General features: G+C 41.0%; 1 protein-coding gene across 1 annotated transcript; it reads right to left on the bottom strand.

Annotated features, from left to right (window-relative positions):
• Positions 1–276: 276 nt before the first annotated feature.
• Positions 277–6,194, bottom strand: LOC137331071 (putative coiled-coil domain-containing protein 195). Its single transcript, XM_067994674.1, has 3 exons — positions 5,957–6,194; positions 4,762–5,026; positions 277–637 (listed from the first exon to the last, which is right to left on the bottom strand). The coding sequence occupies exons 1-3, from the start codon at positions 6,192–6,194 to the stop codon at positions 505–507; spliced, it is 636 nt and encodes a 211-aa protein (XP_067850775.1). The 3' UTR covers positions 277–504.
• Between the last annotated feature and the right edge of the window lie 8,269 nt (positions 6,195–14,463).

The raw sequence follows: 14,463 nt of genomic DNA, 5'->3' as shown, positions 1-14,463 counted from the left end.
TAGGGTAGATGGCACAAGTGATTAAATAACAAAAGGGATGATGGTGCAAGGCAAGGAGGGTGGTAATGGGATAGGTTAAGAAACATAAGATTGATCAGGAGTAGCTGTAAATGGCAGCAGCAGAACCACTGCCAGCACTAGCTGACCGAAAAAATGGGAGCAGTGGTTATGATCTGAAATTATTGAAATCAGTGTTGAGTCTGGAAGGTTGTGAAGTGCCTAAACGAAAGATGAGGTGCTGTTCCTCAAGCTTACGCTGTTCCAATGAAGCTCAATGTAAGAGGCCGGGGACAGAGAGGTCAGAGTGGGAGTTGAGTTTCATTAAGTTAATTGTTTACTACAGATGCACATTTAAGCCACAACAATTGCTCACATTCATGGAATTACAGATATCATAGGTTTGGAAACTATACCTCTCCGAGGATTTAGAAACCCTTTCGTGAAAGAACGTAGTAATTTGATACAAATGTGTATGTAAAACAATTCAAATATAAAGCAAGTCACTTAGGAATCGTTTTCCTGAATAGGAGACAGCTGATCGCAATTCTGATTCTCTGGATGCTGGGAAGGGCCTTGATTTTCAGAATGAGAAGCAACATCCACTGGCAAAAGAAAGGTTACAGACTTCACCTTAAATCTGTGGAGAGAATTCAAAAAAAACATATTCACTGCACGACATAACATACTCTAACTCTTATCATTTACATTTCAAATGATTTAATATCATTGCAATGATTGATATTTAAAGATGTGGATATGGTTCTTAATGAATACTTCACATTTGTTTTTACAAAAGAGGGGGGCAATGCAAAGATTGTACTTAAGGAGGAGTGTGAAATATTGGATGGGAGAAACAAAATGAAAGAGGAAGTATGAAGGGGTTTAGCATCTTTGAAAGCAGATAAAATCGCCAGGCCCGGATGAAATGTATCCCAGACTGTTAAGAGAAGCAAGGGAGGAAATAGAGGAGGCTCTGACCATCATTTTCTGATCCTCCCTGGCTACAGGCACAGTGCCGGAGGATTGGAGGACTGCTAATGTTGTACCGTTGTTTAAAAAAGGGAGAAAGGGATAGACCAAGTAATTACAGGTCAGTCAGCCTAACCTTGGTGGTGGACAAATTATTGGAATCAATTCTGAGGGACAGTATTAATAGTCATTTGAAAGGTATGGATTAATCAAGGACAGTCAACATGGATTTGTCAAGGGAAGGTCATGTCTGAGTAACTTGAATTTTTTTTTGAGGAGGTAACAGGACAGTCGATGAGGGTAGTGCATTTGATGTAGTCTACGTGGATTTTATCAAGACTTTTGACGAGGTCCCACATGGCAGACTGGTCAAAAAAGTAAAAGCCCATGGGATCCAAGAGAAGGTGGCAAATAGGATCCAAAATTGGCCGAGTTTTAGGAAGCAAAGGGTAATGGTTGTTTTTGTGACTGGAAGGCTGTCTCCAGTGGGGTTCCACAGGGCTCAGTACTAAGTCCCTTGCTTTTTGTGGTATATATTAATAATTTGGACTTAAAAGTAGGGGACATGATTAAGAAGTTTGCAGAGGATACAAAAATTGGCCATGTGGTTGAAAGTGAGGAGGAAAGCTGTAGACTGCAGGAAGATATCAATGGACTGGTCAGGTGGGCAGAAAAGTAGCAAATGGAATTCAATCCGGAGAAGTGTGAGGTAATGCATTTGGGGAGGTCAAACAAAACAAGGGAGTACACAATAAATGGGGGGATACGGAAAGGTGTAAAGGAAGAGAGGGACCTTGGAGTGCATATCCACAGATCCCTGAAGGTAGCAGGACAGGTAGATAAGCTGGTTAAGGCGGCATACAGGATACTTTCCTTGATTAGCTGAGGCATACAAGAGCAGGGGGGTTATGCTAGAATTGTATAAAACACTAGTTAGGCCACAGCAACTGTACTGCGTACATTTCTGGTCACCACATAACAGGAAAGATGTGATTGCACTAGAGAGGGTACAGAGGAGATTTAAGAGGATGTTGCCAGGACTGGAGAATTTTAGCTATGAGGAAAGATTGGATTGGTTGGGGTTGTTTTCTTTTGAACAGAAGAAGTGGGTAAGTTGTTGGAGGGTATTCTGAGAGACAGGATCTATAGGCATTTGGAGAGGCAGGGACTGATTAGGAACAGTCAGCATGGTTTTGTGAGAGGAAAATTATGTCTCACGAATTTGATTGAGTTTTTTGAAGGGGTAACCAAGAAGATAGATGAGGGCTGTGCAGTAGACGTGGTCTACATGGACTTTAGCAAAGCCTTTGACAAGGTACCGCATGGTAGGTTGTTACGTAAGGTTAAATCTCACGGGATCCAAGGTGAGGTAGCCAATTGGATACAAAATTGGATTGACGACAGAAGACAGAGGGTGGTTGTAGAGGGTTGTTTTTCAGACTGGAGGCCTGTGACCAGCGGTGTGCCTCAGGGATTGGTGCTGGGTCCGCTGTTATTTGTATTAATGATTTGGATGAGAATTTAGGAGGCATGGTTAGTAAGTTTGCAGATGACACCAAGATTGGTGGCATTGTGGACAGTGAAGAAGGTTATCTAGGATTGCAACGGGATCTTGATAAATTGGGCCAGTGGGCCGATGAATGGCAGATGGAGTTTAATTTAGATAAATGTGAGGTGATGCATTTTGGTAGATCGAATCGGGCCAGGACCTACTCCGTTAATGATAGGGCGTTGGGGAGAGTTATAGAACAAAGAGATCTTGGAGTACAGGTTCATAGCTCCTTGAAAGTGGAGTCACAGGTGGATAGGGTGGTGAAGGCGGCATTCAGCATGCTTGGTTTCATTGGTCAGAACATTGAATACAGGAGTTGGGATGTCTTGTTGAAGTTGTACAAGACATTAGTAAGGCCACACTTGGAATACTGTGTACAGTTCTGGTCACCCCATTATAGAAAGGATATTATTAAACTAGAAAGAGTGCAGAAAAGATTTACTCGGATGCTACCGGGACTTGATGGTTTGACTTATAGGGAGAGGTTGGATAGACTGAGACTTTTTTCCCTGGAGAGTAGGAGGTTAAGGGGTGATCTTATAGAAGTCTATAAAATAATGAGGGGCATAGATAAGGTAGATAGTCAAAATCTTTTCCCAAAGGTAGGAGAGTCTATAACGAGGGGACATAGATTTAAGGTGAGAGGGGAGAGATACAAAAGGGTCCAGAGGGGCAATTTTTTCACTCAAAGGGTGGCGAGTGTCTGGAATGAGCTGCCAGAGGCAGTAGTAGAGGTGGGTACAATTTTGTCTTTTAAAAAGCATTTGGACAGTTACATGGGTAAGATGGGTATAGAGGGATATGGGCCAAGTGCAGGCAATTGGGACTAGCTTAGTGGTATAAACTGGGCGACATGGACATGTTGGGCCGAAGGGCCTGTTTCCATGTTGTAAACTTCTATGATTCTATGATTCTAAGCTGAGGGGAAATTTAATTGAGGTGTATAAAATTATGGGGGGGGGGGGCCTAGATAGAGTGGATAGGAAGGACCTATGTCCCTTAGAGAGAGGTCAATAATCAAGCCAACAACATAGATTTAAAGTAGTTGGTAGAAGGGTTAGAGGGGAGCGGAGGAAATTTTTTTCACCCGGAGGGTGGTCGGGGTCTGGAACTCACATCCTAAAAGGGTGGTAGAGGCAGAAACTCTCATCTCATTTAAAAAGTACTTGGATATGCACCTGAAGTGTCGTAACCGACAAGCTACGGACCAAGTGCTGGAAAGTGTGATTAGGCTGGGTAGCTCTATTTCGACCGGCACAGACACAATGGGCTGAATGGCCGCCTTCTGAGCCGCAAATTTTCTATGCTTCTAATTGGTCAAATCTAGAATTGGAGCAATTCAAATTGAAATGCAACCCAAGATTGTTTGAATCTAGTACTAACTTGTGAACATGTAAAATATATGTTTTGCACAAGGATACACCAGCGTAGTGTGCTTGAATATAATTGCTCCAATGATTCAAGTTATTCAATATCTCTAACTTTTAAACATTTGACATTGCACCGATTTCATTTAATAATTCGAATATCACGCACCACTTTTCTTTTGTAGGAATTAAATTATAATTTTCACAAAGCATTGGTATCTTAAACAAAAACAGAAAAGGCTGCAAACACACAGCAGGTCAGTCAGCATCTGTAGAGAGAGAGAGAAAATAGGATGACGTTTTGGGCAGAAACCTGTGCCCGAAACATCAATAACCTGTCATGTCTCTCCACAGATACTGACTGACCCGCTGAAAGTTTCCAACATGTTCTGTTTCTGTTCAGATTTCCAGCACCCTATTTACTTTAGTATCTGGAACACATCGATTTAATACCAAACGTATGAACCCTTTGTTCTGCATCATTATTCGAATTGATTTTACTTGATAAACTATACTTCTGATGCATATTAAAACGACATTTCAGATACGAACAAGTGTAAATTTGTATCACATTTAACCCTTTATAAAATAATTATATTTGATCAAGTATAACCTAACCTAAGGTAACTGATACACACCCACTAAACCGACCTGGTAATCGTAACTCAAATATATCACCTCAACTATTTTTCTAGGGCCAATGGCAAATCAGTCACAGATCTATTTACGGAATCATTTTACATTTAGTCACATTCACTTTTTCAATCTGAACTTAAAATTTTTAGCGAAAATTAGTCTGGTTTCATGTGCCGTTTCTGCAAAGCCAGCTATTACTTTCAGTTTCATCTCAAGAGGCTTTATTTTGCTGCTTACTTGCACTTATGAACGTATTCTTGCAAGGTTCTTCCTTGAGGATATTCTTCTTCAGGGGCGTTAGTGCCTGGCAATCGAGCAATAATTTCTTGTCCTTCAGCGAGCTTCATAATTGTGCAAGGCTGACTCACTGCCGCTGAATCTGGCTCCTCTTTCTCACTCATTCGATTGGTTTGATTTTGATCTGGAGATTTCTGACGTTTATTACCCACAGTGAAGGCATGTAAAGATGATATGGAGTAACGTCTCACTGTCATTGTGTTATCTGCAAATGAATTTGTGCGTTATATGTTGTATATCCAATGCACTTATCAGACTCTAGCGAAAACACGCCCGATTGAAAATCATGATGTAGAATGTCACTGACACTCCACTTTAGTTTAGAACTCAAATTATACTCAGTCTGATCGTATATAAGGATAACAACAATTTTACAGATTATTCAATAATCTCACACAGTACTTTGGTGGTACAGCTCTTAAAATTGAAACCACATCATTTAATCGATGAACAGGACACTATTGTTTTATTTTTGCGGTGGACTTTAAACAACCTCGCATCCAGGTTGAGATATCCATTCTCGTAGAATACCTAGTACGTAAGTGGATTACAGGGACAAAATAAAAGAGATCCATATGCTACATACAAAAAATGTCAGAGAATCCAACATCACGCACTTTATTGCTCATTGGAAAATAAGCTTTTGGAAAATTCTGGGAAAGGTTACGATATTATAGTAAAGTTTTCTTATATAACTATGTAGGGTCACTGCTCTTTCGAAGTGGTTGCGATGCGCTTTTCGAGGTCCCGAGAACGTATTAGGGCGCAATATAAATGCAAATTCTTTATAACAATTTATTCTTTTGATCTTTTATCCTGGCGATGAGTTCAGCAAGCCAATTCGGTTTGTGGGATTATTTTGGAAATGAGGCAAAGTTGCTGAAAATTAAAGAGTGATTTGGTCAATTTAACATTTGAAATGTGCTGACATATAAACAGTAAACACACGTGTCTAAAGCAGAAGTGTTAACTGGAAGATTATTTTGAATCCAACACACATGTCAGCACCAAGTAAGCAATACGTCATGCTTGGAAAGATTGGAAGTAGCTGGACTTTGAAAATGACTGCGATCAGTTGAAAATGCGGATACTCTGTGTATGTCTTTACATTTTCCAGTTCACTTGCACTATTTACCTCTGGTTTCTCCTTCCAGCACAGGAGCGGAGATATTCCTGCGCAGGCTAGCGTGCGTTAATGCCTCCTCTGTTTTTAGCTGGTGTTGAAGGGCGGAAATAGTTGCCTTTTCCAACATTTCTGCTCTTTTTCCAGACTGACTTAGCTTCACCCGTAGGGCCTTGTTTTCTGACTCCAGTTTCTTCATATCAGAACGCATTTCTTTGATGATCTGCATGAGGCGCTTGTTACTTTCCATGGTGCTGAAACCTCCCCGAACAGCAATTGGCACAGCCACAGTCGGATTTCCTTGGCTGCTCCAAAGGCTTGTTCACTCAGAGTCAAATTCTCAATGTTCAATCCTCGTCTGTCCTTTTAATGGATCAAGCATCACAAGCGGGAAGGTCGCATTTATCACTTAAGAATCAATAGGTTCAGGTGACCTTTTAAATAATTTATTTGTTAGTTCAGATGGTTTCAATTTTCGGTCTAACATTGGTTTGCAAGTTTAACCAAACGGCATGTGTAAAACGATACTCACTATTATTGATTTTATTTTGTTATTTAAAAATAACATTTTATGCATCTCATATAATTTGACAGTATCACCCGTGCCATTAAAGCGTACACACATTATACATCGTCTAAACTTCTATTTTGTTCCACATGGCTCTTTCGATTTTAATATTTTTAAAAGAAAAACACACACACAAATCCCGTGAGCCCTACTCGCTCATCAAATTGTGTTTTTTTTCCACCGCCACGTTCTCAATTATTCATGCTTCCTCTGCGAGCCAGGAATCCAGTGAAGTCCTATCGGATTTGCTCCAGTACAACAATACATTTGGTATAAAATAGTTTGGCACTTATAAAGATTACCGACTTAACACCAGTTATAGTACTATTTGGCTGCCTATTTTACCATACTCTTTTACTAAGACATAAGAATACAAAAGTGGGCGGTAAATTTGAGATGCCAGGCTCGAGTATTTATTAATATTGCATGGTACTGTTTGTTTTCAGTGCAGACGTCAGTGACTATGATTCGTGTTTCATGCCATGTACAAACATGTTGCTTAACGTTTCTTGCAGAATATATTGCGCATACAGCGAAGTGAATCCGAAGTTCACTTTCCATTTTGGTGATAAACTGCAGTAGTCAGACAAGGATCAAAATAAACATTTGAATAAAAAGCTCAACCGAATATAATAAAATGAAACCTAACGATTAATATTTCCGGTGAGACAATAAATTCTACATATTGTAAGGCTTACAGCTTTTTACACTAGGAAGGAAGACAAAGTGCATGCCTGCCGTTAGTGATACAAGCAAAGTAACCGAGTTAAAGAGGAACACTTAAATATTTATTATTTGTTGTGGACTATCCTGGCAGTGTCCTACTTATGTTTGTACCACATATGTGGTCTGAATATTGATAATTTAAGTGTAGTGGATTATGTTTGAAGCTAGAACATTGTCATTTCCCAGATAATCTAATACATTAAGGGTCATGTAAAAATGTATATCCAATGTGACATCCTCTAAAACTATCACCTTTTCACATCAAAATGTTGCATCAGTGAGAATTATTTAGTCTTAAACATTAAATATTACAACTTTATTTTTTTTAAAAAGACAAATTTGTCTTATTATTTCATGATGTATACATAATCCTTCCCACCTTTATATTAACACTGCTGCCACATAACTATTACCATCAAGTGGGTCTGCATCAAGTGGGTTACCACAGAATAAAACATGTTTTTTTCATGTGTCAGTTATACTGCAGATTTTGCAACAATTCAGTTCTCAATCTACAGTATATAACTTCAATAATTTCATCGTGATTCAGATTAACACAAGCAATATAAGACCACCTGGAGAAGATGGTGTCACATGGGTTCAGCTTTCCATCAGCTGCCTTCAACTACAATTAATGCAAAGCAAACTTTAAGTGTTATTAAAATTTTAATCTTTTCAAAAAAAAATTGGTATTTGGATATAATTGACCAGAGCTTTCTTTAAGTATACATGCACAGAGTTCCACCTTCCCCAAGAGGGTGACTATAGCAGGAGCTATAACTCAGTGTTGTTGGCATGACAATGCTCTAAAGCAGATGCCAGTGCCAAACTGGTACCTGCAGTAGAACTGGGGCAAAAATCTTCAAAGATATTTAAATAGGGTTGTAAAATCTGTCAACACATGGTATATAACTAAAATGTACAACAAGACTCAGTGGTTCACAGATACATAAACCATGGGTCAGTCGCTCATGTAAACTGATGTCAATTAGTGGTTTATTTTTCAGGAAATCACCAGGTCCAGTGTTGTATTCTCTATAAAAAAGTGAATGGATCAGAGATCTCAGGAAAACTTGCTGTCCCTGTCAGCTGACTCCATTATAACCCTGATTTAGTATCACAATGACTCATATTGTCCTACATTTTGGAGAATTGTTTAATAACCTTCATCCTCAAGGTTAGTAATGGAGAAATGTGCTTAGCTATCTGAGCCTAAGAATCACTTTAGTACATCTACTGCTTTGTCAGGAACATAGGAACAGGCATAGGCCATTTAGCTCTCAAGCCTGTTCCGCCACTCAATGAGACTGATCTGTGACCTAATTCCTTATATCCGCCTTAGCCCCATATCCCTCAATACCTTTGGTTAACAAAAATCTATCAATCTCAGATTTAAAATCAACAATTAAGCTAGCATCAACTGCTGTTTGTGGAAGAGAGTTCCAAACTTCTACCAGCTTTTGCATATAGAAATGTTTCCTAACTTCATTCCTGAAAGTCCTGGCTCTAATTTTTGGGCTATGTCCCCTAGTCCCCAATCAGTGCAAATAGTTTCTCGCTATCTACTCTATCAGTTCTCCTTAATACCTTGAAAATGTCAATCAGATCAACCCTTAATCTTTTAAATTCCAGGAATTACATCCTTAGTTTGTGTAATCACTCCTTGTAATTTAACCCTTGGAGTCCAGGTATAATGCTAGTAAATCTATGCTGCACTCCGTCCAAGGCCAATATCCTTTCTAAGGTGTGGTGCCCAGAACTGAACACAGTACACCAGGTGTTCTGCTGAAATGGTTCTCCGTTGGATGAGAGGGACTGGAAAATATGGGACTACTAAAATCGTTTGCTCCCCTCTTGTTTTACATAGAATTTACCACACAAAAACAGGCCATTCATTCCAAAAGGTTTATGTTTGTGTTTATGCTCCACACGAGCATCCACCTTCATCTAACCCTATCAGCATATCCTTCTCCTTTCTCCCTCCTGTACTTATCAAGCTTCCCCTTTTGTGCATGGATGAGTACAAAATTAGATATCTGGTTTCCTGTCGGTTTTGTTTACTTGCTTGTTTACTTGTTTAAGTCATGCAAGTGAGGACATTCGGTTTTCCTATGTTTCCTATGAAACCATGTCTCCTACCCACTTAAAGTGGTTGTTACTGGCTAATAAACTTATTGCCTGTAGTGCTGTGTCTGCCCTGCTTTTTGGCTCCAATTCCTGCTACAACAGGTGACATAGGACAGTGATTGCCTACCTGCTAAAGCAGAGCATCCTCATACACTGCTCCTCTGTCATGTTGAGGTAGGACAGCCTGTTGTGTAACATCCACATGCTGCAAGGCCTCCTTCGCCCTCTTTTTTTGAGCTTCTGTAGGTCTGTGATGCTGCTGCTAAACCTGGTTGGCAACCTCAATAGCAATCTCAACAACATTCCCATCTTTCCTAGTACTCTTACAGCCAGTGAAGTGACCGATGCAGACAAAAGTCAGACCTCCAAAAGCTGATATTGAAGACTTTCCAAACGCAGCCAAAAAATAGCTCCAAAAATCTCCAGCAGCCAAGAACAACTACCCAGAGACTTACCTTAGTGGAGGTGGGGGGTCCCATTAAATATCGCTTCAGCCATGTTTTCCTGGACTTAAGAATAATCAAATACATTTCTCCCAGGCAAAAACATTCCCAAAAGGGTCTTAATACAAGCGCAGGACCCCTATTTAAATATTTTAAGGAGCCCAGCGTGAATTTTAGGCAGCCGTCGAAGACGCCAAAGGAGTGCATTAACTAAAATAGCGAGCTCCGCATTTGGTGTGGGACGTGCTACCGTGAAATTAGTCTGTGGAACATCGATTTAACACCCAAAAAGTTGGGCGCAACACAATCGAATTTCTACCCCAATAACTCTTAACAACCCTCCTGAATTCTACTCCAAAACCTGGAAAAAGCTTTCCCTCGAAGCTTTCTGTTTGAAAATCTGACTCAGTGAGTGTTTCTGTCTCTGCCTGGGAAATTGGTCTCGCAGCAGTTTATTTATATTTTATCATTCTCTGAGCTTATCATTCTTGATATCCAGAATCAATATTTCAAGGTCTAATAAAGCATAGACAAGATGGAATTAGAGATTCCTCGTCTCTTCCTTAATCTTAAATGCAACATCAGCTAACCTGCTTCCAGTCATCACTGTGGCTTTTGTATGATTGCCAATTTAGTACCAATTAGAGTTATGGGTAATTTTATGCTGTGGGTTCATGCCCAGAAGGAGCTGGTTTGAGATTGCACAAACTCATTTCACTTAAGACTGCTAGAGCTTGGGAAAAAATTACATTTTCATCCCATCGGTCTGGATTAGATTCAAACCTATAACCCTCAGCTGATAAAACAGTGTTCAAATCCACATCACTATCTAAAACTTGATTTTAATTCTCTCTTATTCCTTGATGCAGTGGTATATTTGGATCAATGACATGTCCGACCATGTCCTAAAGGTTGTATTAATTTCAGTAGAAGATCCCCTTCAGCCCAACAGTAACAAATTAGTGTCTCTTTATCGGTGATTTCTCTTTGTTAAGGAAAGTTGGGATGTGCTTCAGGAGTACAATAAGAAATCTGAACTTCAACATCCCTCCTTTGGGAGAGTATGGCAAGAAAGGTGCTTCAGGGTATTATTATAGATTTTGACTAAGAATATAAATTTCCAAGGCATGGAGCCTGGATGAGAAATTCTTTATACCACAGAGAGGAGCTCCATGCTCGACTGTGTAGAAGGCCAACTGAATTTCTGACTAGAAATATTCCAAGCATGGAGTCAAATTGGCCCATCCGCTCACTTATTAACTTAGGAAATAGCATCATGATTGGAATATTGCATCTGCTAAGGCATCAAATGGAACAATTTTATGAGATCACACTGACATTCATGGAACCGTTGCTCAGTTTTATAAGTGCACGTGTACAGTTCAAATCTCCCCAGCCCTCAATGTACATGCTAATTATGACATTCATCCTCTTAAACTCAGTGAGGTAAAGCATGAGTTCATGGATGCTAAAATCTTAACTAAAGAGGTGGTTTATGCTTCCTGGAAAAAACTTGGCAATGGACAAATTTTTCATTAAATCCTAATGAAAGTGGATACTGTACATAAACATAGTATTAACCTAATTGGAGATCTAATATTTTTAATTAGACCTTCTAACATAGATAAGGCTGTCATCAGTCTTTGCACTTAGAACCACAGGGAGTAAAATTCAACTTCGGCAAGGGTGCAAAATGGGTGATAACAGATTGTCTGCTTGTTATACATCCCACCCAATTTTCCTGACCATTAAAATCACAAAATTATCTGCTTCGCTTAGCCCCACAAAAAGAAATTAAAACTTAATTTCTGAGCTCAAACTGGCATATGCTCCTCCCCGTACTGTCCTAAAATTGCAACTGAGGTCCTATGTACTTCACAGGACCCTTATTTGCATATTAAAAGGGTCTTCCACCTGAGTCATGTGGATGTACGAATTGGAATAGTCAAACCTGGAGGTAACAAAAGGGTGATGAAGGTTTAAACAACAGATAAGCTGAGGTAGGGGTGGAGACGGGTGATGTTACAGAGGTTGAAGTAGGTGATCTTTGTGATGGAGAGGATTTGGGGTCGGAAGCTCAGCTCAGGGTCAACTAGGATACTGAGGATGCGAACAGTCTGGCTCAGCCTGGAACAGTGGCCAGGGAGGGGAATGGAATCGGTGGCGAGGGAAAGGAGTTTGTGGTGGGGACCGAAGATAATGACTTCAGTCTTCCCAATGCTTAAAGTTGAGAATAGTCTGCTTCAGCCCTTGACAGTCATTGGGCAGGGGATGGAATCATTGGCAAGAGTGCAAAGCCTGTGGTAGGGGCCGAAGACAATACTTGTAAATGGAGTTACTGCCGCTTTTCCGGTGAAGTTACGACAGTGGAGCAGAAGCAATTCTGAGGAAAGTCCTGACCACTAGCTTTGGTCATTTCGGTATTGAACTGGAGGTAATTAAGACTTTATCCAAAACTTAGGGGTTGATTATAACTCACCCAGCCTGGTGGGAATGGGGCAGGTGTCCATTAAAAAATCAGTCAAATCGACTTACTGTCCCCTTCCCACTGTAATCGTGCTGGTCACCTTTTAACTGCTGACTTCATTTAGGTGACTGAGGCGCCTGCCAGAAGCGGGGTCCCATAATGTAATTTGGACCAGGCGTGACTTTAATTGGGCACGACAGAAGTCCCGCCCAATGGCCAACATGCTGACATTGCATGCATTCATGACATTCATGACATGCTGTCATCACGGGATTGGCTTCAGGCACTGACAAAAAGAGTTATCACTAAATTAATATCCAGCTGGTCAAAGGATCATAGAAAATTTATGGCACACTAGGAGGCCATTCGGTCCATCATGTCCGCGCCACCCAGCCTAATCCCACTTTCCAGCTCTTGGTCCGTAGCCTTGTAGGTTACAGCACTTCAAATGCATATCCAAGTACGTTTTAAATGTGATGAGGGTTTCTGCCTCTACCACCCTTTCAGACAGTGAGTTCCAGACCCCCACCACCCTCTGAGTGAAAACATTTTTCCTCAGCTCCCCTCTAATCCTTCTACCAATCACTTTAAATCTATGCCCCCTGGTTATTGACCTCTCTGCGAAGGGAAATAGATCCTTCCTATCCACTCTTTCTGGGCCCCCATAATTTTGTTCACCTCAATTAAATCTCCCCTCAGCCTCCTCTGTTCCAAAGGGAACAACCCCAGCCTATCCAATCTTTCCTCATAGCTAAAATTCTCCAGTCCTGGCAACATCCCTGTAAATCTCTTCTGTACCGTCTCTAGTGCAATCACATCTTTCCTGTAATGTGGTGACCAGAACTGTGCACAGTACTCTAGCTGTGGCCTAAGTAGTGTTTTATACATTTCTAGCATAACCTCCCTGCTCTTATATTCTGTGCCTCAGCTAATAAAGGAAAGTATCCTGTATGCCGCCTTAACCAGCTTATCTACCTGTCCTGCTACCTTCAGGGATCTGTGGACATGCACTGCAAGGTCCCTCTCTTCCTCTACACCTCTCAGTATTCCCCCATTTATTGTGTACTCCCTTGTCTTGTTTGACCTCCCCCAATGCATTACCTCACACTTCTCCGGATTGAATTCCATTTGCCACTTTTCTGCCCACCTGACCAGTTCCATTTTGCCAACTAGAATTCTATATGAGCCATACAGGAGTAAAAAGATATGGTAGCCTTCCCCTATTTTATCTTTACATTGAGATCCCCCATCAGCACAAAGCGCTCAGCTGTTTCATGCTGCAGGTTTCCAGAATGCCTGTGCTCATTCATTAATAAATGCTGAACTCGCCCCATTATACAGTAAGCCTGTTACTATAGCAACAGGACTCCTCTAACACTATTGGTTAAACAAAACCACGATGCTGCACACTGAAGAATATAGCTTCCATTGGAACACTCACCTTGGTGACTTTCTTGATGCCATGGAATTTTTTCTGCAACCTCCAATTTCAGAAAAAGAATTTAGCATGCTATGGCCAATTTTTCTAACCCTTGTCCTGGGGAGCACTCAGTTCCCCATGCATAAAGGTCTGGAAAAAGAAGTAGAGACCCAGACTGCCAGATCTCTACCATTTTAACACTGCCCCAGGATTTTCAGGCCTTTCCGGGGGTGGGGGGGGGTGGGAGTGAACTCGGCCTGTGCCTACAGAAAATGAAGGAAGGACAGAACAACGTAAATGAAGTGGCAGAGGGCATTCCAAACCTCCCACCCCATTGTTCGGGTTGTATATCAGCCAGGCACGTTAGGACATGGGTGGCCCAGGGCTGGCTGTGGAACGACGGGTGAGGACTTGATGTTGATTACTTATCCCTGCCCAGAATTTTGAAGTATAGTCGGGATCCCATTGGCAGCCAGAAGGTCCTGTTTTCTGCTTGGAGATGCAGTTAGAGGCCTTAGAGGTACTTTGGGATTACTGCTCCCGTCTGGTACCAGGGGAAGGGGCACAGGAAAATTGGCTCTACTGTGTCCCATTCACAAACACAGCGGGCAGACATGAAAATCTGCCACTGGCAAAGCAGGACTTCATCCACAAGAACACAGACAAGTGCCATCAGCAAATCATGTTTCCCTCCTAAAGAAACTGCCATATTTTCTCCATTACTCTGCTCTCCACAATTCTTTCAGAGACAATAGCAACTTTTATCTT

The sequence above is a fragment of the Heptranchias perlo genome, chromosome 13 (genome assembly GCF_035084215.1).
Source record: "Heptranchias perlo isolate sHepPer1 chromosome 13, sHepPer1.hap1, whole genome shotgun sequence".
NCBI classification, from domain to species: Eukaryota; Metazoa; Chordata; class Chondrichthyes; order Hexanchiformes; family Hexanchidae; genus Heptranchias; species Heptranchias perlo.
This window is presented reverse-complemented; position numbering and strand designations above follow the sequence as displayed.

Coding starts and splice junctions, on each gene's coding strand:
- LOC137331071 (XM_067994674.1), bottom strand. CDS start 6,194: ATGGAAAGTAACAAGCGCCTCATGCAGATCATCAAAGAAATGCGTTCT. Junction 5,027..5,956: donor GCTGGAAGGAGAAACCAGAG/GTAAATAGTGCA, acceptor ATTCATTTGCAG/ATAACACAATGACAGTGAGA. Junction 638..4,761: donor GAATACGTTCATAAGTGCAA/GTAAGCAGCAAA, acceptor TTCTCTCCACAG/ATTTAAGGTGAAGTCTGTAA.